Here is a 22,637-nt window from a genome sequence, read left to right as displayed (position 1 = left end):
CTTTATTTCGGGGGTCAAATTATCCAGATTTTTTTTCAGTATTCATCTTAGCTAGCACTTTCATTGCAAGCAGTGTTGGGTAAAGTTACTTTTGCGTTATTTTTGCATTACTTTTTTCTCACAGCCACTTTCTCTTCTGCTATACTATGCATTCCATACAAATAAGCCATGCATTGCATACAAGAGACATTACAGGTCATGCTAGTTACTGTACAACACTCATGTCAAAACAACATAGTAAACAAACAGATATTTAGAATGTAGGCCTTCACGTCATATTTATAATAAAGAATCAATAACATGAATATGCATGATTTGTTTTTCCATCAACATGGCAGCCAATATGAATAATGAAGAATAACCACTGTCTTACTTAAAGCAGCAAAGTCCAACACTTGAACCTGCATCATATATGTCATGTATGTGGTGTGCCCATCGACAATGTCAGAGTTCCAAGAGTTCAACTTAAGATGTTTTTCAAAAGTCAGGATAAAATTCAGTGGGGAATGCCAGCCTAACATGTTCAAGGAATCATCTCAGTGCACGCTTGTTTTGAGTTGATCCACGGTGCATACAGACGCCACTGGTTGATCACATACAACTTCAAAGACGCATGTTGATACATCTTGAATGGAATAGTTTTTAATGCTACCAAAATGTCATAAAAATGGTTTGTTCATGAATCAAACTACTTGTTTATTATAAAACAAAAATGTAGAATCATTTTAGAAACGAAGACATTTTCTCTGTGTACACAATCGATGTAGAATGTTACTCGAAACCACTGATCCAGAGTCAGCTTTTCTCATCCCATTCTCCCAGATACGGGGAGATGTAACACAGAGCAGTTCGGCTGCATAAGTCTTTATTGAATGAGTAATTCACCCTGTGTATCATGTCGTGGCCAGTGGAAGACTAGTCTTATAATCCCTCTGCCTAAACGCGTTTACTGATTTTTTTTAACGCAGTGTGTATTAACACATGAATCAGTCACGTTTCACTCAACTGAATGTTGACCTCATATTACACTAAAACATGCAATTTTCCCGGCTTGTATAGCTAATGCACATGCATGTTAGCGAGTTGATTGACAGGCGATGTCTGTATCTAAAAGGTGATTGGCTATTTTACCTGCAAGGCGGGACTTCCTTTCTACATCTATTGACTGTTGGGTGCTAGAGCTTCTTGACTGGGCATTCCAGTTTCTCCCATCATTTAAATAGAAGTGACTCATATCTGCTAAATAGTCTCTTGCCTCACACTCTATAGAACTACAATGCCCATCATGCACTACATCTCCTCCCCGAAGTTTGCACACTTTCACTCCTAATTTTTTGCAATACAGGGAAAGTAGAGGTGTACAAAAGCAACGCATTACTTTATTTAAAAAGTAACTCCAATATTATGGTCTAAAATAAAAAAATATTGCGTTACTTTACTCGTTACATGAAAAAGTAATCTGATTATGTAACACGTTACTTGTAAAGCATTACACTCAACACTGTTTGCAAGTAACATTTTACTTACGAATCCCCTTTAATACAGTACATTTATTCATATTAAAATAGTCACAGTGTATACTGTATATTGAATTATAATTTGTTGAGGTCTGGCCATAAATTCCTTCAGAAGATCTAGCTGAAAAACAAACATGACTTAACTAACAAATAATTTTTGATAAACTTTACTATGAAAAAACAAATTATGAAAACTGAGGAGAAACGTTTAGATTTGCTAAAGCCCTGTCACATTATCAACCCACATATGAAAACAATGGTCATAAAGAAATGTCATGTTTTCTTAAGAATGCATATAAATTTAATTTTCTTTTTGGAAAAAAAAAAAAGATACAATTTCTATTCTTCCATTTTCTCTATAAAGTATCATCCTATTCGGTGAGGAAATAAATTGTCCTGCAAATATTGTGAATTTGCACACAATAGCCAGTGCAGGAGCCATAGTTTTGTGCAGATAATCATTGGCAAAAGAATAACAAACTGAGTTGATGCTGTTCATGATTGAGATGTTTCACTCACAGCTGTATAGAACCAAATAGAATCATGATATTTGCAGGTTCCGTTTCACATTATCACTTTTTCCATGAGCCCTACAGACCCTGAACAGAACCCAGAACCCTGAATCTGTATATCTGACCGCACTCCACACAACTAAGCAATTTATGTAAATAGATTTTATTGAAAAAGACGCGATCAAATGCTCACCTAAATGGTGCGATCCATATTTAGCAAAGCAGTGTAACTAAACTATCACCAGAAAAGCTTAAACGCATGCTCCGGTCTGGACAATTGATGATAGCTGAACGCTGTTGCATGCACCATTGAGCATTGTTAAACTCACCGCTGATTGCTGAGGTTCACGCTTATGAACGCTGAGTTCAGCAAAGAGAGCACTCTGGTATTTCAGATGGCGAGGCAGTTTTATCAAAAATCAGTCGGAGGGCCAGACAAAAATGATTGGTGGGTCAGATTTGGCCCGCGGGCCACCAGTTGACTTGCCCTGCTGTAACCTATGCACATGGTAGACAGACCATTTATTTCCAGTCACAGTCACACCTACCCAGATCCCCTGCTAACCATCCAGAGCTTCTTACTGCCTCCCGTGACCCCTATTTCTGCAAGCTCCAGCACCTGGCCTTCCCTAGAGTCTGCCCTAGTGCCACTGCAGTGGAGTAATCAAGAGAGGTGCAAACCGTGCCATGCTCTCATTACCACACTGCGCATATCTATGGAAATGAAGATGCCGTCTTTAGCTTGTTCCACTGCAGTGCCGTCTTGAATTGCAAATAAGGGGAAACTCCCTGATTTCAGTAAGCAGCCAGTGCGATGTTCAAGGGCAGGTTTGGTGGTATTGATTAGTTGTTGACAGGGATTTGTTCTGCATTCAGGTACATTGAGCACAACCTGAAGTAAACGGAGTACGGTAGTCGCACCAGATGGAACACATGAAGATGGCTATGATGCAGGAGTCTCTGCAGACTCTGAGGAATGTCTCCAAGTAATATATAACATGCATTGCATGAACAAGAATTAAAGCTATAGGATTAACAGATGTGCCTGAATAGTAGGCATTTGTATAGAGTCCTTGAGAAGTCTTGAAAGGAATATAATGCACTTACATTTAGATAAAACAAGCCCTTTAAACCCTGAATGCCCCCTAGAATGTGTGCATAACATGACTCTATAACACTACTTGTTTTGTGAATAAAAATAATTTATACTGTGTGTGGCTCAGTTTTTACCAACATTAGGGGAACAAATGTCCTCACAAGGAAAACCTGAAATCACCTACAATGTATCAGGAAAACAGATTATTAAACATACTAAATAATATTTTAAATGTAAAAATGCAAACAATTTCTGGGAGGGTTCGGTTTAGGGGATAGAAAATATATTTTGCTTCGTATAAAGCCATTGGAAGTTGATGAAAAGTCTCCACAAAGATAAAAAACAACGTATGTGTGTGTGTACCTAACCTTTGGTTCACTGTAATAAGTTTACTGCAAATCGCTATGGATATAAGCCTCTGCTAAATGACAGCTTGCTATTTACCTTCTTATTAAAAATAAATCTGAACATGAACAATGATATTCAACATTGCCTATATTAATTTGCATACTGTATTTAGATGGAAGATTAAAAAAATCAATGCATTACCATTGTAAATGTGCAATAACTTTGAAGGCAAAAAACAAAATTTTTGACCGTTATGTGTTTAAGGCATATTATGAAAAAAATGCCAACTACTGTAAATGTAAAAAAATGTCAATTGAAAAGACCATTTCATGTGAAAAATACAGCAATACAAATAATTACTTTTTTTTTTTTTTTTTTTTTTAGGAATAACTAAATACTTAGAAGAAATTAAAACTATTTGAAAATTAAGAATAGGTGTTTGCATGATTGCAACAACACATCTGTCTCTACTGATGTCATCAAGGGGGTTTTGCTATTTTTAGCATGTAATGTTTTTGACTGTGTTGTTAGGTGTGCAGCTCTGCTCAACCTTGAACAGGGATGCAGGGCAGATGGGCTTAGTGGGGGGCAGTGGTTCGGTCATCTTTTGTTTTTGCGGAGGCAGAGTTAGCCGAGTAGAGCGCTCTTAATGAGACAGTGCGCTCTGACTGCACCCAGCACATGAGAGGGATTAGCGCTCAACGCTAACAAGCTCAGATCTCAATTAGACAGCCTTCTATAGCCAGGTTCAACCGGCTCAACCGTAGAGAAGAGGAGAAAAGTAATTTATATCAGTAGTTCTCAACTAGTGGGTCACGACCCAAAAATGGGCAGCAGGTCTGTTGTCATATGGTCGTGGACGGTATGAAAAAAAAAATGCTTTATACATAAAAATAAATAGACTTCTTTACTTTTGAAAGGAAGGAGAACATAACAAAATACATTTTATTTACATCAAAGCCTGTGGATCCAAATTAAATTCTAAGACGTTTTTTTTTTTTTTTTTCCCTAGCAAATTCATTTGTCACTTGATAATATAACTAATACTAATACAACATTTAGCTCAATGTTTATTCTAGGTGTTAGGCTGGTAAATCACATCTGCTGTTTGTTATGCATTTACCAAATTATCAATTTTCCTGTTCAGCCATTTTAAAGATTTTTCATATTTGGGACCTATGGAGCTCATGGTAATTTTAAGAAAAATTTGATGTAAGGACATTTTTGTTATAGTTTTTTATGATAATCTATAGTATTTTGGTTCTGTGACATGTCGCCAATTGATGTCCAATGTAAAATCTGGGTCCTGAAGCAAACCCATTTGCTTTATATGACATAATGTGATGTGCCCCACTCCCTTTGAAACAGTCTCAGCCAAACCAGTGAACCTGTGGCATGTATTAAACTAGCCCATTGTTCGCCTTCTAAGATTTTATTTCACAGCCTTGACTAATGAAAAACATTATTCTTGCCTGGCCCTCTGACTGATGAGTTAATTAGAAAACTAACAGAACCTCTCAAGAGGGGAAAAGCCCCAGGCTTCGGACACAAGAACATTTGCAGGCTGTTTCTTATGCAGGATCTGTTTGCATCTAGTAACACAAATCACATTTTAAGGTGAAGTCTATTGTAGTCTCTCTTAATCTACTGCAGCATATTGAGATTGCCATGTTTTGCTGTTTGTTGTGGTGTTGTTCATTTGTGACTTGGTAGAACTAAGTCACCAATGGTTCTCAAGTTCTTTCTGACTCTTATCAGTGAATATCAGTGTTTTTTCTTCAAATAAAGCTATTGAATGGGTTCACAAGAGTTGAAATACAGTGCACACTTTACTATTTTTAGCATCTTTTATGGTGCTTTTGCATTCTTTTTTTTTTTTAAGCATAAAAGCTTCAGTTGCAATTTATGACCTGTATTTTCTTTTCTAAATTTTGCCTTAAATGTTCAACGGTAGAAAGTCATACAGGTTTGGAACAACATGAGTGAGTAAGAATGAGTAAATAATAAGTAAATATCATTTGTGGGTAAACTAACCCTTTAAAAGCCATGTAGGAAATGATCATATGGTCATGTCCTTTTTGAAAGATCAAAGGAAAACTCCTATGAATTGTATCATGTCTTATCTCTGTTTTCACAGCAGGCATATGCATCCTCCACCCAGCAGATGGCCCTGCCCAGTCCTAACACCACCACCACCAGCTGTAATGGAAGCAGTAGCAGTGGGGACCAGCTGAGCAAAACCAACCTGTACATCCGTGGTCTGCATCCAGGAACCACAGACCACGACTTGGTCAAACTATGTCAACCGTGAGTGTACTTTAGCCATCCCTGCTTCATATGGAAACAAATTAGAGATTAAGTGTCACAGAGGAGATTAAGGTCAGGTTCATAGTCATAAGAAGAGAAGTGACTCGGAGTGTATTATGAGACCAAATATTGAAAAACAGGAGTGCGTGGGAGAAAAAAAGATTTGTAGCATCCTTATTTGACCCTTCACAAGGAGGTTAGAAATGTACTGCTGGCAGATCGTGCTGAAATGTTTTTGGATAGGCCTGTGCAGCATCTTTGGTGGAATGTGGGACTAGAGCGACACAAACTTGAGACAAAGTCAACAGAGGTTTGGATTTCAAACAAAGCTCTTTTTCGTTGACCATATCATGATGGTTCCCCCTGCTTGCCTCTCTCTCCCCACACCTTACTTCCTTTTAGGGTTGATGAAAGGAAGGAATGGTTTGAAAAAAGATCAATGCTATTGCTTCTACCAGAAGTTCCAAGTACACTGAAAATGAATGTTATTAAAACATCTGTATTCATTTGTTTAACTTGATATGATACTTTCTTATAAGCTCAGAGTTTCAACTAAATTTTCTTCATCAGAAAATTAAAAGTAGTTGAAACAACTACTTTTTCTTAACACCACTGATTTTAGTTCAAATTTTACGTTTTCAAATTTAGTGGGTTTAAAATACAATAGAATTAAAAAAACAAATTGGCCCCATTCACTTCCATTGTAATTGCCTCACTGTAACTTCGATTTTTGCTTAAAGTTAAAATAATTTTTTTTGTGATAAATCAACATTATTCCAAAAATGCTGTCGATTGAGCTCAACTTGTATCGAACCCGGAGTATTCACACAGTCACACTGCAAATTATTTTAAATCATTTTATCATATACCTAAAGAAAAATCCTCAGTGCATTTTTGATATCCAGTTTGATGTGATTTTGATTGGACAAAAAATATGATACAGTTTCTTTAGCTTTATTAACGTTATTGTCAAATTTCAAGGTCATATATAAGTTGGTGTACAAAGAAAGTGCAGAGATTTGAGAATTTTTACTATAGAGGTGGAAGGAGAGAAAAAGAAAGCAAGAGAGAGGGCCCCTCAATCCGAGCATTCTGGAAGAAACTGCTGAGATGAGGCTGCCCAGCCCTACAGGAAACTCTGAGCCCAGGGGGAAAGAGAAAGACAAACAAGGGCAACAGCTGGGAGGGAGAGGAGATGAGAAGTTGGTTGTGGTGGGGGCTTATGGAGATAAAACAGTATCAAATCATCTCACAAATGCACACGACGATCCACAAATACATGCAACAGATCCACACATGCACAGGGCAATCCACAAATGCACGTAACAGATCCACAGAGGCACAAGGCAATCCACAAGTGCACGCAACTGGTCCACACACACTGCAATCCACACGTACACACAACGGATCAGCACACGCACAAGGCAAGCCATACATTGGCTCGATTCACAAATGCACGCAACAGAATGCATGAATATAAGCTATACAATGATGTCTCTGCTAACCTTACAGTCCTCAAATGTGCACACAAATACTGAGACCTTTACCACTGGTATTCTGCCTCAATGACGTCCATGAATGGGCTTTTGCATTTGTGGATTGTTTTGAGAATCTTGTTCCAGGGCCTTGGTTCACAAATTTAAGCAAGCTGATATCCAGTGTATGTGGATCGGCTTTCTGCTTCTTACTTTTTAAACAGCGGATCGTAAACTATTATGGTTCATTATCGCCACCTGCTGTTAGCTTAGACCAGATACATCCTATTTTCTTTTCTCTATTTATTTCCCCTGGTTTCAGCCGACACTTCGTGTTCAGCTCCTCCAGCTTCCAGAGCCCCTCAAAGTCTGGATCATCAGAGGGATAGTGTGTGTGCGAGTAGTTTAGTAAATTTTTTACTTTATTTTCATTTAAAAACATCCTGTAATTATCAAAAAAAGTACAATAAACATATGAAAAAAATTCTATTAAAGTACTATTGTACTTTTATTTATTTTCTTTTTTCCCCCTTTCCTTTTTTGACAGGCTATAGGCAGCACTGCCTACCTTGTACTGTTTGACATATCATTACACTGATATAATTTAGGTATTTTGATTTTCAAGTATATTTAAATCATAATGTATGTTCTTGTATATACATTATCATTGCCACTTAATATTCTCATGTGTAAATATAAACATCAGCATTATACAGGTATATTGAAAATCAACCTATGAATGGCTATATAGTTGTCTCTGCATATTAAGCTGGGCTAACAGGGTATCCGCAGGTCCTTAAAAAGTCTTAAAAAGTCATACATTTCCTTTTTTTAAATTTAAGGCCATAAAAAGTCTTAAATATCTTAAATAAATTATAAGATGTCTTAAATTTAGTTTGCTGAGGTCTTAAATTTTGGGGCGTGAATAGAGACGCTTAAAACAGCAGAATCTGCATGAGTCAAAATCATCTCTCTCTCTCTCTCTCTCTCTCTCGTGGATCCATCATTTAGCAGCTGACGCTTGAGTTCAGTGTGAGCGCGTGCAGGGAAGCACATTTTTACTGAACTTACGAAGTTACACATGTATAAACCTTAATAAACCCGTTAATCTGAAATGCAAATGCCGTTGTTTTGCGTCTCTAACATGCCGCTCCTGCTTATAATCGACAGAACGGTCAACGTTACAATTTGCAAGCGTTGGAGCGGTCTTTTGATGCCTTCCTTATTTTACACTACCTTTGACGATAATTGTAAAGCTAACAGAACTACTCAGCTGCAGAGTTACACCTGTTATATCTCTCATCTCCATCTCTCTAGATCTAGGGCTGCCAGTGCAATTGACACTGTTCTCACGCTCTCACGCCACATGTCCCTTTTCTCACGCAGTGATAACGTCGCGGAGCAAAGAGGACACTGACAGCGCACGGACAGACAAGACAGAGCAGCCTGCATGATGCTGCGAGTTATTCAGACCAATCAGGGGGAAAACACAGCAAAGCGTCTCTCCCTCTCTTTCTCTTTCATAATTTAATCTGTTAACATTTTCAATACATCTTGTCAACTTTAAACGGCCATTTTTAAGGTAACTGATGAGTTTTTATTTGAGATATTTCACTCAAAAATTAAAATTGTCATCACTTACCTTCATGCTGTTGCAAACCTGTATGACTTTATTTCAGTGGATATCAAAAGGAGATTTTAGGGAGTTTCAGTCACCATTCACTTTCATTGAATGAAAAAAAGATGCAGTGACAGTGAATTGAGACTGAGACTACGTTTTGCTTAACATCTCCTTTTTTGTTCCATGGCAGAGAAAAGTTCATTCAGACTTAAGGGTGAGCAGTGATGACAGAAATTTCATTTTTAAATGAACTGCCCTTTAACTACCTGTTAAAGTATCTGGTAAAGGTATCTGCCAAGAAAAAAATATAAATGTTATTCAGCACATGCTAGACCTTATTCACAGCAGCGGTATCTTTGATTTTTAATGGGAATGACAACATGGCTGTGCAGGATAGACGTACAGTCTCTTCGATGAGATCTACTGCAGTTTAAAGTGTTTTTGGATCGTTCCGTGTACAAAACATTGAAAAAATATATTTTCAAGGACACTCAGTAGATAAAAAACTCCAGACAACATGAGTTGTGGAAAATCAGATGGGATATTGGAGCATTTTACAGATTTACACCATGCATGCCATTGAAGAAATGGTAAGTCTATCCCTCACAGCCTCGTTTCCATTCCCATTAAAAATCAAACATGGTGCTACTGTGAATAAGGTCTATAGACCAGTCCTCTTATTTACAAAAATGTCAGTGCATGCGCAGTAAGTGGTGGCAGAAAGCCCACTGACTGTTGTGTTAGATTTGACAGATTAGAGGATTAAACGAAAGTATGACACAAAACCATCATAAATACAAACATATTCTTAGCGATACAATTACTATAATGATGAGTTAATAACAAACATGTAAACATGTTCACTATAAATGTATGCTGCAAAGTTGTGTGTTGAAATGATCTCAGTCTAGTCAGCTGTGTTAATGATCTTGAAGCCACAGCAGTCAATGAGAGCCCTCGGAATAATTTTTCAACAACGTAATCCAATAAAAGTTTAGTTTTTGCACGTGGTTTTTGCCACCACTTCCGTGTTTGACATAAGTGATGATGTTGCCAAAGCATTGGTCTAATGTGTCATGTCTTGCTAGAAAGCAAGTGACTAAAGAGAAGGGTCACAATATAGGCTACATACTTTAGGCTACATGCATTCTTAATGATTTCATTTAGAGTTTTAATTTTGAATTAACTTATTAACACATAAATGCACATTAAATTATAAAGAAAAACATGTCCAGAGGCATTCAAGTAGCCTCAGTGGTTTTGCATTTACCAGCTAATGAATTAATGTGTTTTTGTTTATTGCGAAAATGGTCTTAAATTTTTCTATTATTTGACCTTAAAAAGTCTTAAATTTCATTCCTTCGAACCTGCAGATACCCTGGCTAAACATTGCTTAATAAAGTTTCTGTTCTTATTGTGCATGATTCATTAATGCACGTTATTAAAAAAAAATAAAAATAAATTATGTAATAGCTTTCTCTGCCTCTGTAATGACCATCCTTTTCCGCTGATGTCACCTTAATGTTGAATACTGTTTCATGATGACTTTGAAAGTTAATGTTAACTGCCCTGTAAATCCTCTAACACAGGTCAATATGAGTTCAGTATGAGTAGTTTCTTCTAGCACAAGGGTCAGTCTACCTCACACACAAATCCCTGCAATCCATCTCATGGTGCTTGTTTGACCATGACTCTTGGCTCTCATATATGATTAGCTGTCCCTCCACCCCTGGCCTGCACTGGTGGAAAGCAGGCTTTATTTCCAAGAGGGATTCCTTTTAGAAAAAAAATAAATAAATAATCAAAAATGTTTGTGAAATAATAGACATTTACAGACCAATTCTTGTACATTTCTGTGTGCATATATGTCAGACAGACATCTCTATCTAATGCATTGCATCTCGTTGTTGTTCCAGTGTCTTGCATATTCATTATTATAGGCTTTTTTAACATAGTCTGTTACAGAAAGTACAAAAGATTGCTTAATCAAAATATAATGCCTTATATTTTCTCATTATGTGAAGACTCTCTGGCCAACTCAATAAAAGACTGCTCAGAAAGCGTGTCTCTCTGCTCTTCCTTCAGGTTACCGTAATAATCTTAATAAGCACGCACCACTGTTTTCGTCATGGCTGGCTGAACTGTGTATTTTCAGACCGTGGTTGGCTTGAACGGAGACGACATAACCATCACATTTTCATGCAAGTTTAAGTTGAAAATAGTTTTGAAGACTATTCTGTTCTGTTCAGCAGCGCTCCGTCTAGCTGTTTGAAAGAAAGAACTGGATGCTGAGGCTGGTTGCATAAACATAGCCATTAACTTAAGACTAAGTCTAATGATTAGTCAGACAAACTAAAGATGCCAAAAAAAGCCTGTAGCATAAAACAAGCTCACAGCTGTCTTTAGTAAGACAGTCTGATTCACATTGCATTGTGGGAAAAGTAATACACTGAACGACTTAAAAACAAAATGGACGACAGTGGACCTACTAATTCTGGCGAGATTCTGAAGTGCCTATCGATTGGATGATTGGAGCTGAGGAGACAGGTTTAAAATAATGCCAGTGAACCATGAATCGGATGGCTGTTCTCAACTGTGATAAATATACCACGAAAGTTGTTACTTGTGCATAAATGGTACTTGTTTAACAAAACAAAGTAGATGATTTTTGCAGTTGTTTTTATTACGTCATATATTTGGGTCACAGGTCAATACCCACATCCCCGGATTAAGTATGTCCGGAATCTATTCATACTACTTGCATGCATAAAGAACGTACTGTTTTACCTGCTGATAAGTGTGTCTTTCATCAAATACAGTGCATCCTCTGAGAGTACGTGATTTTGGATGCAGGGACAGTCTTCTACAATGTCTCAATTTAAGCCTCTTTTAGCCATCAACTTAAGCCCCCACTAGCTTAGCTGAAAGTTATTTTCCATGGCAACACAGAATGTAAACAAAAGTCTTAATTTATACTTACTGGGCAAACAGTCTTCTTTTAGTTCACCTAACAATGATGACAAAATGCAGTGACTTTTTCTTTTCTGCCAAGGTGACCGTTTGGTGATATTTCTCCTGTTCATGCACATTTTGACCTAGGATTATATAATTTTTTTTAACTTTTTATATAATTCACAACATAAACTCCACAAAGATAGCTTGACCACGACAAATGAGTGGAGAGAGATTGCGGTTTTTATGAAGTCAGGTCAAATAACTTGTCGCCAAAAGTGGAAGGGGCTCCGTGACATGTTTAATAAGGGAATAAGTGCCAAAAGCAGCGGAGGGAAAGACCTGAATGATTGGCATTACTTCCGTGGCTAGAACAGTTCTTTAAAAAGCATGACATCACCCTCAACAAAATAATTTTAAAATTACGAGCATAGTATAAGCGCCGTCTTAGTGTAGGTTGCTTTAGTTCATCCAGGAGAAAAAAGTTTGACTTCTTCCTTAGTATAAATTAGGTTTTAGATTTTCATCTTAAATTAGCCAAAACAAATAAATAATGAACGAAGGCAAAAGCAAAGTTTTTATGCAGTTGACTCAAAAAGTTAAGACCAGATTTAAATAAAAGTCACAGTGCACTGTGTTTGAGCACGTTGTAATAATCATACCGCAAAGTATCCGCCGAAAATCATGACATAATCAATTTCAAAATTAAAAATACGGCCTCTCTTTTACATGTTTGTGTATAGTTATCACTGAATTTTGAATTTAGTGTAAAATCATGTAACTCATGATCATTATCCATCATCATTTTCATGATTGAGCATTGCTGTCACTGTGCCCATACCTAATGGTGACTGAAGCTAATATTCTGCCAAACATCATCTTTGTGTTTCACAGAAGAAAGAAACTCATATGGGTTTGGAACAACATAAGGGGGAGTATGTAATGACAGAATTTAAATTTTTTAATTTACTAGCCTAATTAAAAAAAAAAAAAAAAAAAAAAAAAAACTGAAAACGGATTCCATTTTATCCCAGCATACAGTTTTCCATTACATAAAGTGCATCCATTTAGTCATTAATGTTAGTGTAGTATACTTTGCACAGGCAGTAGGACCCAGATAAGGAGTAGAGTGGTAGAGGGCATTGTTGGTCGATTGTTATGGATCTTAGCCAGAACTGCACAGGGCAGACAAGGAGAACTCTCAGGTTATACTGCAAGCACATGCCTGGAGAGAACCCCCAACCCCCTCTCATATCACAAACTACCGCAAGCCTTCACTAATCCATAGATACATACACAGACCAGCTTCCTGTATCATGCTGCGAAAATGCCTCTCAAGATATGCAAAATAGTGTGAACATGGTATGTCATCCATTATTCAAAGAGCATTTCCATTTGATCACGGTTTCTCCACCACACCACCTAATGCAACCTCATGAAGATTTCATGCAAATGATCGCTGGATATGTGGGCCCATTGAGCACTGCATTGTGAACGGACTGGCATTGGTGCCCTGCGTTCATGAGTTTATACGCCCCCGCTGCTCAGCTGTTTCCAGCTTAAATTACTTTGGCTCTTCCAAACTGTGTTTAACCTTATAAAATAACAGATAAACATCAACCGGTCTTATGAGCTTTGTTATATTTGTTATTGAGCTATTACATGGTAATTACATTTTTATAGACAAATTAAGGGGTTTGTAAATTGAAATAAATTTTTTTCTCTTTTTTCTCCTTTTAATAATGTAAAGCTATGGAAAAATAGTGTCTACCAAGGCCATCCTTGACAAGACCACCAACAAGTGCAAAGGTAAGATGCTCAATGTGTGATCAAAACCATTTCATTAAAAGGTGCATTCAGTATTTTTTTCCCAACACATAAAGAAATGAACAGTATAATAGCCTATATGAGTATCTGTACCAGCCAAATACTACTTGCTAGTCTAGTTGAGTCCAGTCACTTTGATTTATATAGTGATTTTCACAATTCATATAGTTTCAAAGCAACTTCAACAGAAAATCATGCCAAGTTTTAAACATTGCCTTACTAACATATTGGAAATTTGCATTGACTTAACCTATTCGAATAATGCATGACTTGTATTACACATACTATAGTGAAATACATGCATTTAGTGTAAAGACAGATGAGGATGGTTCTGAGTCTGATTCCTCTCAAGGTTTTTTTTCTTTAAACATTTATGGAGATTTTTCCTTTGCCACAGTCGCCTTTGGCTTGATCTCTAGGGGCTTAAAGACAAAGCCATTAAGGCATGATTTTCTATAAAGCAGTTAACTAGGGGTTAAGACATTTAAGACATTGCAGTATGTTTTTCTTTAAAGCTGCTCTTGTGAAGAGTGATTTTGAAAAGTGCTATACAAATAAAACTGACTTGACTTAATGTCTTAAAGCTCTCATTGAGCATGCCAAAAGCACCTGTGGCATTATAAAAAGCATCACAATAAAGTCAACGTCCACACTGATATGTTTTCGGTTTAAAGTTCTGTTTTCCATTGCCTTACGTCAACATTTTCCAAAGTATTCGGTACTAGAGAGCATTTTCAAAAGTCATCATGTTCGGTGGAAGAAGTTCACACCATTTCAGTGTAGATGAAAGGCGCGTGTACCAAAATCAATACATCAAAATATTAGTGTGGACATGGCCTAAGTCTAGTTGTCAGTAAGACTAAGATTACCTATATTGGCCATATTGGCAAAATATACTTGAAAAATTACTTGAGTGCACCTTTAACATGCAAGTGCTCTCAAAAGATACTTTTGTCTGTTTTATCTCAACAAATGCATGCTGATGTAACAGCAATGGGTTTGTTATTGCATAACCTTACATCTGTCGGGTGGACCAGTGTTATTGCATTTGTGTGTGTGTGTGTGTGTGTGTGTGTGTGTGTGTGTGTGTGTGTGTGTGTGTGTGTGTGTGTGTGTGTGTGTGTGTGTGTGTGTGTGTGTGTGTGTGTGTGCTCAGGCTATGGCTTTGTGGATTTCGACAGCCCGGCCTCAGCGCAAAAAGCAGTGACAGCGTTAAAGGCCAGTGGAGTTCAAGCTCAGATGGCAAAGGTAAGAGGCAGTGGCACTAAACATCCTGTTCATTAATGGCACATACTTTCTGTAAACCTTATACGCATAGTGACTTTGAAACAGTTTAGAGAAAGCGGCTCCTCTGCCATACACTTAAGTTTCAGAGGCATTGCATTTCTTTTGTAGTTAGTGGTGTTTGCCATAACCCCAAACCCCAAGAAGTGGACTTCGGGGTGTAACTTGTTCTGCACTGTTAGAGCTACGGACATGAATGATACATCAAATTGTGCAGCTTGTTGAGGAAATGCATACTGTTGTTTTTCTAAGCAATTAGACTTAAGGCCTGATATACTTCAAGCGAAATCAAAAAACGAACGAGACATAATTTCGGAAAGGTCCGAAAAGGTGCGAGTTCATTTCAGTGTTTCGAAACAGCTCGCCTGCACGAACTCTCAGGAAAACTTTGTACGGGCTGCTAAACACTTTCATATGTCACCTTCATACACGTCATCGGTGGGTGTGACCCGGTGCTCAACCTACTTTAAGGCCGACAGCAAATTCTGGTTCTTCAGTCAGTGAAGATCAATCACCATGAACATACCGGCATGCAGTGTTACCAACCTGGTGCAATCTTACCAATACTTGTACGATCGTTCATGTAGAGGCATTTTCCAAGACCATGTTGTGTGATTTAAACATCTACAAAAGGAACCAAATCTACTCAAATACTCTTAACTGCCTATTCATGCTGTTGTTTTAGCCGAAAGCCACTCAAACAATCACATTAGAGATACACTGATCAGCCACAACATTAAAACCACCTGACTAATATTGTGTAGGTCCCCCTCGTGCCACCAAAACAGCTCTGACCCATGTAGGCATGGACTCCACAAGGCCTCTGAAGGTGTCCTGTGGTATCTGGCACCAAGAAGTTAGCAGCAGATCCTTTAAGTCCTGTAAGCTGCAAGGTTGGGCCTCAATGGATCTGACTTGTTGGTCCAGCACATCCCATAGATTCTCAATCAGATTGAGATCTGGGAAATTTGGAGGCCAAGTCAACACCTTGAACTCTTTGTCATGTTCCTCAAACCATTCCTGAACAATTTTTGCAGTGTGGCAGGGTACATTATCCTGCTGAAAGAGCCATCAGGGAATACCATTGCCATGTAGGGGTGTACATGGTCTGCAACAATCTTTAGGTAGGTGGTACGTGTCAAAGTAACATTCACATGAATTCCAGGACCCAAGGTTTCCCAGCAGAACATTGCCCATAGCATCACACTGCCTCCGCCGGCCTGCCTTCTTCCCATAGTGCATCCTTCTGCCATCTCTTACCCAGGTAAATGACGCACACACACCCAGCCATTCACTTGATCTAAAAGAAAACATGATTCATCAGACCAGACCACCTTCTTCCATTGCTCCATGTTCCGGTTCTGACGCTCACGTGCCCATTGTAGGTGCTTTCACAGGTGGACAGGGGTCAGCATGGGCACTCTGACCGGTCTGCGGCTACGCAGCCCCATATGCAGCAAGCTGTGATGCACTGTGTGTTCTGACACCTTTCTATCATGGCCAGCATTAAGTTTTTCAGCAATTTGTGCCACAGTAGCTCTTCTGTGGGATTGGACCAGACGGGCTAACCTGCGCTCCCCACGTGCATCAATGAGCCTTGGGCACCCATGACCCTGTTGCCGGTTCACCGGTTGTCCTTCCTTGGATCACTTTTGGTGGGTACTAACCACTGCATACCAGAAACACCCCACAAGACCTGCTGTTTTGGAGATGCTCTGACCCAGTCATCTAGCCATCACAATTTGGCCCTTGTCAAAGTCGCTCAGATCCTTACGCTTGCCCATTTTTCTATATATATTTTTTTGTAATGAGTGAATGGTTAATTGCTCATGGAAAAGATGTGTTTAGTCATTTTTTGAAGACAGAGAGTGAGTCTGCTTCACAGATGGAGTTGGGAAGGTCATTCCACTAACGAGGTACAGTCAAACCGAAAGTCCGGTAAAGTGTTTTGGTGCCTCTTTGTGTTGGTACAACAAGGGGCCGCTCATTAGCCGACCGCAGGCTTCTGGTGGGAACGTAGCTGTGCAGAAATGATTTTAGGTATGTTGGAGCAGACCCAGTGACTGTTATGTATGCCAGCATCAGAGCCTTGAATTTGATACGTGCATGAACCGGCAGCCAGTGAAGAGAGACAAGGAGTGGTGTAACATGCGCTCTCTTTGGTTCATTAAAGACCAGACGTGCTGCCGCATTCTGGATCTTTTGCAGTGGCCTAATTGCACATGCAGGGAGGCCTGCAATAAGAGCGTTACAGTAGTCCAGTTTAGTTATGACAAGTGACTGAAAAAGAAGTTGTTTTCAGAGAGGAAGGGTCTTATTTTCTTGATATTGTAGAGTGTAAATATACATGATCGTGCTGTCTTTGAGATGTGGTCTGTGAAATTTAGTTGGTTATCGATGGTTACCCCAAGATTTCAGACTGTTTTGGAAAGCGTTACTGTAGTTGAACCCAGCTGTATGGTGATGTTGTGTTCAACAGCAGGGTTGGCTGGAAAGACGAGGAGATCAGTCTTCACTGGGTTAAGTTGCAGGTGGTTTTCCTTCAACCAGGCCAAGATGTCTGCCAAACAGGCCGAGATTCGAGCAGTCACCGTGGTGTTGTTGGGCTGGAAAGACAATTAGAGCTGTGTGTCATCAGCGTAGCAGTGGTAAGAGAAACTGTGTGCCTGAACGATGGGTCCCAGTGATGTTGTGTATATATAAAATAGAGGTGGCCCAAGCACTGAGCCCTGAGGTACCCCAGTAAGTAGCTGATGTGACTTGGACACCTCAACTCTCCAGGCTACCTTGAAGGACCTACCTGAGAGATAGGAATTAAACCAGTCAAGCACAGTTCCTGTGATGCCCAGAGTAGAGAGGGTGGAGAGTAGGATCTGATGGTTGTCTGTGTCAAAGGCTGCAGAAAGGTCCAGTAGAATCAGGACGGATGATCTGGATCCAGCTCTCGCCTGTCTCAGTGACTCAGTGACAGACAGCAGGGCAGTCTCGGTGGAGTGTCCACTTTTGAAGCCTGACTGATTGTCATCCAGCAGCTTGTTCTGCAAGAGATAGGCAGAGCTCTGATTGAAAACTGCCCTTTCAAGTGTTTTCACCATGAATGGGATGAGAGAGACTGGTCTGTAGTGTTCTACTTGTGTGGGGTTAAGTGCAGGTTTTTTAAGCAGCGGGGCTACTCGAGCCTGCTTAAATGTAGTGGGAAAAATGCCTGTAAGTAGAGATGTGTTAATTATGTCTGTGAGTGCAGGTAGGATGGATGGAGAGATGGCTTGGAGAAGGTGGGAAGGAATGGGGTCAAGGGAACAGGAGGTGGGGTGGTTGGAGAGGAGGAGTTTAGAGACCTCAGTGTCAGTCAGAGGAGAGAACAGAGACAGAAGAGCTAGATACAGGAGGCGGGTGTTTGAGAGGGTGTGGTGCTGAGAAAGTATTGCTGATGGCTGTAACCTTATTAGTAAAAAATGTGGCGAAGACATCTGCTGTCACTGAGGTGTCAGGCGGTGGAATGGGAGGACAGAGAAGTGTGTTGAATGTTCTAAATAAGCTGTGAGTGTCTGTGGTGCTGTTGATCTTGTCCTGGTAATAGGAAGTTTTTGCAGATTTAACGGTATCTGAAAAAGATGCAAGCAGAGATTGATACTTACCCAGATTTGCTGGATCTTTAGATTTCCGCCATCTCCTCTCAGCCGCCCTGAGGTCAGTCCGATGTTCACGAAGAATGTCAGAGAGCCAGGGGCTGGGCGGTGTCATATGTGCTGGCCTAGAGGAGAGAGGACAGATGCTGTCTAAACAGGTTGTTAAAGCAGAGCTTAGTGTGTCTGTGGCAGTGTTTACATCCAGGGTGGAAAATAAGTTCTGTGTGGGAAGAGAGGTAGAGACAGCAGTGGAAAGGTGTGTGGGTGAAAGAGAACAGAGGTTACGGCAAAAGGAAACCAAAGGCGGAGTCTGTTTTAATATAGATGAGAGAGTCATGTTGAATTGAACAAAGTAGTGATCAGAGACATTTAAAGGAGTAACAAGAATATTTGTGTTGGTTCAGTTACATTTAAAAATGAGGTCCAGCAGGTTGCCCGATCTGTGAGTTGCTGTAGTGCTTAGTCTTTCCAAGCCAAGCGAGGTCAGAAGAGCATGAAGTTTAGTGGCCTGGGGCTTGTCTTGGTGTATGTTGAAATCTCCATACTGTATATATTACTTTAAACCATCATTGAGTGGTTAAATGGCTTCTTTTACTGATCTCATGTGAATTCTACTCAGAAAATGAGGCATATAGTCATTCATAACACGTTTTAATGTCATATTAGTTGATATTATGTGCGTCCTCACATTTAAATGCTCCTGTAAATGCCTGCCCCAGCAGCTTGGCCGGTGTCTGAATGTTCGCAAACAGTATACCGTTACTCGACTGTTTTGAACTTAGAAGCTCTAAGTGAAGAACGAAGAAGATATATTGTAAGAGTGTATATTGGAGCCTTTAAAATTTTCACCTAGCAGATGAAAAAATGGTCCAATAGACTTATATTGAAGAAGGGGCCAGAACCATATCTAGTCAAATGTAAAAATGTTTTAGTATGTAGTCATCTATGTCTTGGATAAGTTGTTCTTAAATGACCTGGAATTGACTACTGCAGTGGTTCTCAACCAGGGGGTCAGGACCCACTAGGGGGCCTCAGCACACTTCCAGGGGGGCCTCAAGATCTCTTAAAATTATTTAAAATATGATAGATTATTATAATTTTTATATAATTATTATAATTCGACTTACTGAAAATGATTAAAATGTAATAACTCCCTTCAACAGCTTGCTTTTTATGAAGAATAAATAGTTCTAGACATTTCTGGAATCACTAGTTTTAAGGAAATATATTATAATAGATATATCTTATAATATAAATATCTAATAGCCTTCATGGGGGGCCTTTGAATATTTTCTCTGACAATGGGGGGCCTTGGATTCAAAAAGGCTGAGAACCACTGGACTACTGTATTCCCAGACTGCACACAACATCTACGGCTCTCTGATCCAAGGGAAACTAATTAATGTGGAAAGTAAATGCAGCCAATCACTTAGGTATAGGACAGCATGATTATTTTCCCTAACACTTGCCCTGTCTGTGGGTGTTAAGCCATGAAAATGGAGCTGGTGTCCCTATTAGGCTAATGCAAGCCTGCCATTCAGAGCAGTTCAAAGTAAGTGCCTGAGGAGTATTTGTCCTGTCTCTGCTCCTGCCTGGTGCTTCAGCTTTACAAAGAGGTTATGTGTTCTCTCTCTCACCCATGGCTGAGTCACTGTCTGAGCAGCTTGGCTGGCAGAGCTGCACGCCCTCTGTAGAGTACTGTGGCCCTGCAGGCCAGCTCTGCTCCTACCCTAGCCAGCTACTCACACAGATCCTGGCCTTGTAGAGAAAAGCTATTCTCAATGATTTTACATTCTTTTAATGGCTTCTCTTGAAGTTTATATGTAGGATTTAAGCTCCAGATCAGAGTGAAAGGGCAACCTCTAGCTCTTCCACTCTGCACAAAAACATCATCAGCCAGCAATTTTAATAACCATAGCCATTTTTTAGTCTTTTAGCGGCCTAACCAATTTAAGAGTCAGTTGAGTCAGTTTCTGTGGAGAATGCTGTGAATTTTTCTTTTCCCTTTCACTTTGTCAAAAAAGGTATACCATGTGAATCTCACAAAAGCATGTCTAGGTCACATTTTACCCCAAAATCAAAAGAAAAAACAATAAGAATACATATTTTGCATGAAGAAAGTGAAGACTTTTATGACCATTAAGATTTTTTGCATTGTGCCATTACTTTCATGACAATTAAGCACATTTCACCTCCAAATTATCATTATCATTACAGTAATGCATCCAGACATTTTACTTCTGAGCATTTTAAAAATTTCTATAATTCTCAGTGGTGATTCTCATTAGATTTACATTACTGTAAAAAAAAAAAAAAAAAAGATGAAAAAAAGACTAATTTTTTTTTCTTTTTACAATATTGAAGTAAATATTACTGTGATTCAATTATTATTTTTTTTTAAATCAGCATAAATGAAAGGAAGTACAACCATTATTTATAAATTAGAGCTGTCAATCGATTAATATTTTTAAAATAATTAATTACATGACATGCCGATTAATCACAATTAATCGCATATATCAGTAACAATATTTGCTGAGAAAGGCCCCCAAATAAAAATTATATAATATAGATAATACATAATAATTCATATAATTCAATAATTATAAATATAATATGTGGGGCCTATAAAAAAATATAATAATTCAGATATTCATATTGAAATATATTGCAATATTGTGGCAGACGAGTAAAACATTGAGTAGACAATATAAAGTGGCTTTAGAGTGGCTTTAGAAGTCAACTTATTTTTTGTTTTATTTGCATATTATTTAACAAGCCTACAGTCGGGAGAGCCACGTGACGCCATTCGAAGGGCAGACGTGTGAGAGACAGCTCTGCGCACTTTGCTAATTTTTTTAATTCTTTTCATGATATAATCCGGTGAAATTCGATACACCCAATTACACATTTACTGTTTGAGGTAAACATGGCAAAGAAGTCAAAATCCTCGGGCTCTTGAGACATTAAAAGACACTTACGGGTTCAAGATGAAAGCCCAGACGGCCTGTGGACTGGGGACTCGATTTGGAAGGAATCCAGCGTCAACTGTCCAACATGTCGGTGATGTTGACGTAGGTACTTGCGGACTTGGAGGATCTCGCTGTAATATGGCGATCGATTACGGCGATGGAAAAAATTCTCTGAGCTAGTCACAAAAGTGACAGATGTTGAAAAAATTAATCGATTATTTGGAGGCATCAGAGAGGGAATTAGCCACTAATCTGCCCGTGACCAAAGTTGATTTGGAACATGTTCTTGAAAAGTTTGAAGATCTTGAGAATAGAAGCCGCAGGAATAACGTTCAAATTGTTGGAATTCCTGAGCATGAGGAGGGCAGAGATATGGCTAAATTCCTAGATGAGCTTTTCCCGAGTCTGCTCGACATAACAGGCCACAAGCTGGAAATCGAGCGAGCTCACAGAGTCCCAGCTCACAGATCTGCTGAGGGAGAAAGGCCCCGATCGATTCTGGCCAAAATTTTGAGATCATCCGATAAAGATCTTGTGTTGCGCCAGGCGAGGAGCAAAGGAAAGCTTTCTTGGAAGAATAACAATATTTTCTTGTTCCCGGACTTTGCGAACTCGACAAGAGAGAAACACGATCGTTTAAGGAATGCAAGAAACTCTTACATCAGCGGAAGATCACTTTTGCTCTGATGTTTCCGGCCAGACTGAGAATAAACACCAAGGACGGCAGCAAAGTATTTACATGTCCCAATCAGGCAATGTCTTTTATTGAAGCAATGGGTGAGTAACCATTGGGTGTTTTTCTTGTGAGTGGACTGACTCACTGTACATACTCTGGCTTTCGGAGGAAGCTGGGCGCCATTTTTGTTTCTTTTTGCGTTGGCTCTGCCGAGTGGTTGGAGTTTGTTTTGTTTTGTGGATTAACACTTTTCCTTAAAGAAACTTTTGCATTGACGGAAGATCACTTTTACAATTAAGTACAGATTGAGAATAGACACTACGGATGACCGCAAAATATCTACATGTCCACACAAAGGATGTCTTTTATAAAGTTGGTGGACTGTGTAAATCATGGGATATACTTTTATGCGGCCTCCAAG

General features: G+C 39.0%; 1 protein-coding gene across 2 annotated transcripts in view; it reads left to right on the top strand.

Annotated features, from left to right (window-relative positions):
* Positions 1 to 22,637, top strand: part of LOC127419607 (RNA-binding motif, single-stranded-interacting protein 2-like) — a 55,104-nt gene that overhangs the window by 17,077 nt on the left and 15,390 nt on the right. Inside the window, exons 2-4 of one of the 2 annotated variants that reach the window (XM_051661136.1) lie at positions 5,614 to 5,780; positions 13,579 to 13,637; positions 14,812 to 14,903. In XM_051661136.1, coding sequence (XP_051517096.1) covers positions 5,614 to 5,780; positions 13,579 to 13,637; positions 14,812 to 14,903 — 318 coding nt within the window. Of the gene's footprint in view, positions 1 to 5,610; positions 5,781 to 13,578; positions 13,638 to 14,811; positions 14,904 to 22,637 lie in introns of both variants that reach the window. The other variant, XM_051661135.1, reaches the window with a different exon arrangement.

Source organism: Myxocyprinus asiaticus, chromosome 29 (genome assembly GCF_019703515.2).
Source record: "Myxocyprinus asiaticus isolate MX2 ecotype Aquarium Trade chromosome 29, UBuf_Myxa_2, whole genome shotgun sequence".
Taxonomy (NCBI): Eukaryota; Metazoa; Chordata; class Actinopteri; order Cypriniformes; family Catostomidae; genus Myxocyprinus; species Myxocyprinus asiaticus.
Note: the sequence above shows the minus strand (reverse complement) of the source record. Positions and strands in the feature narration are given on the sequence as shown.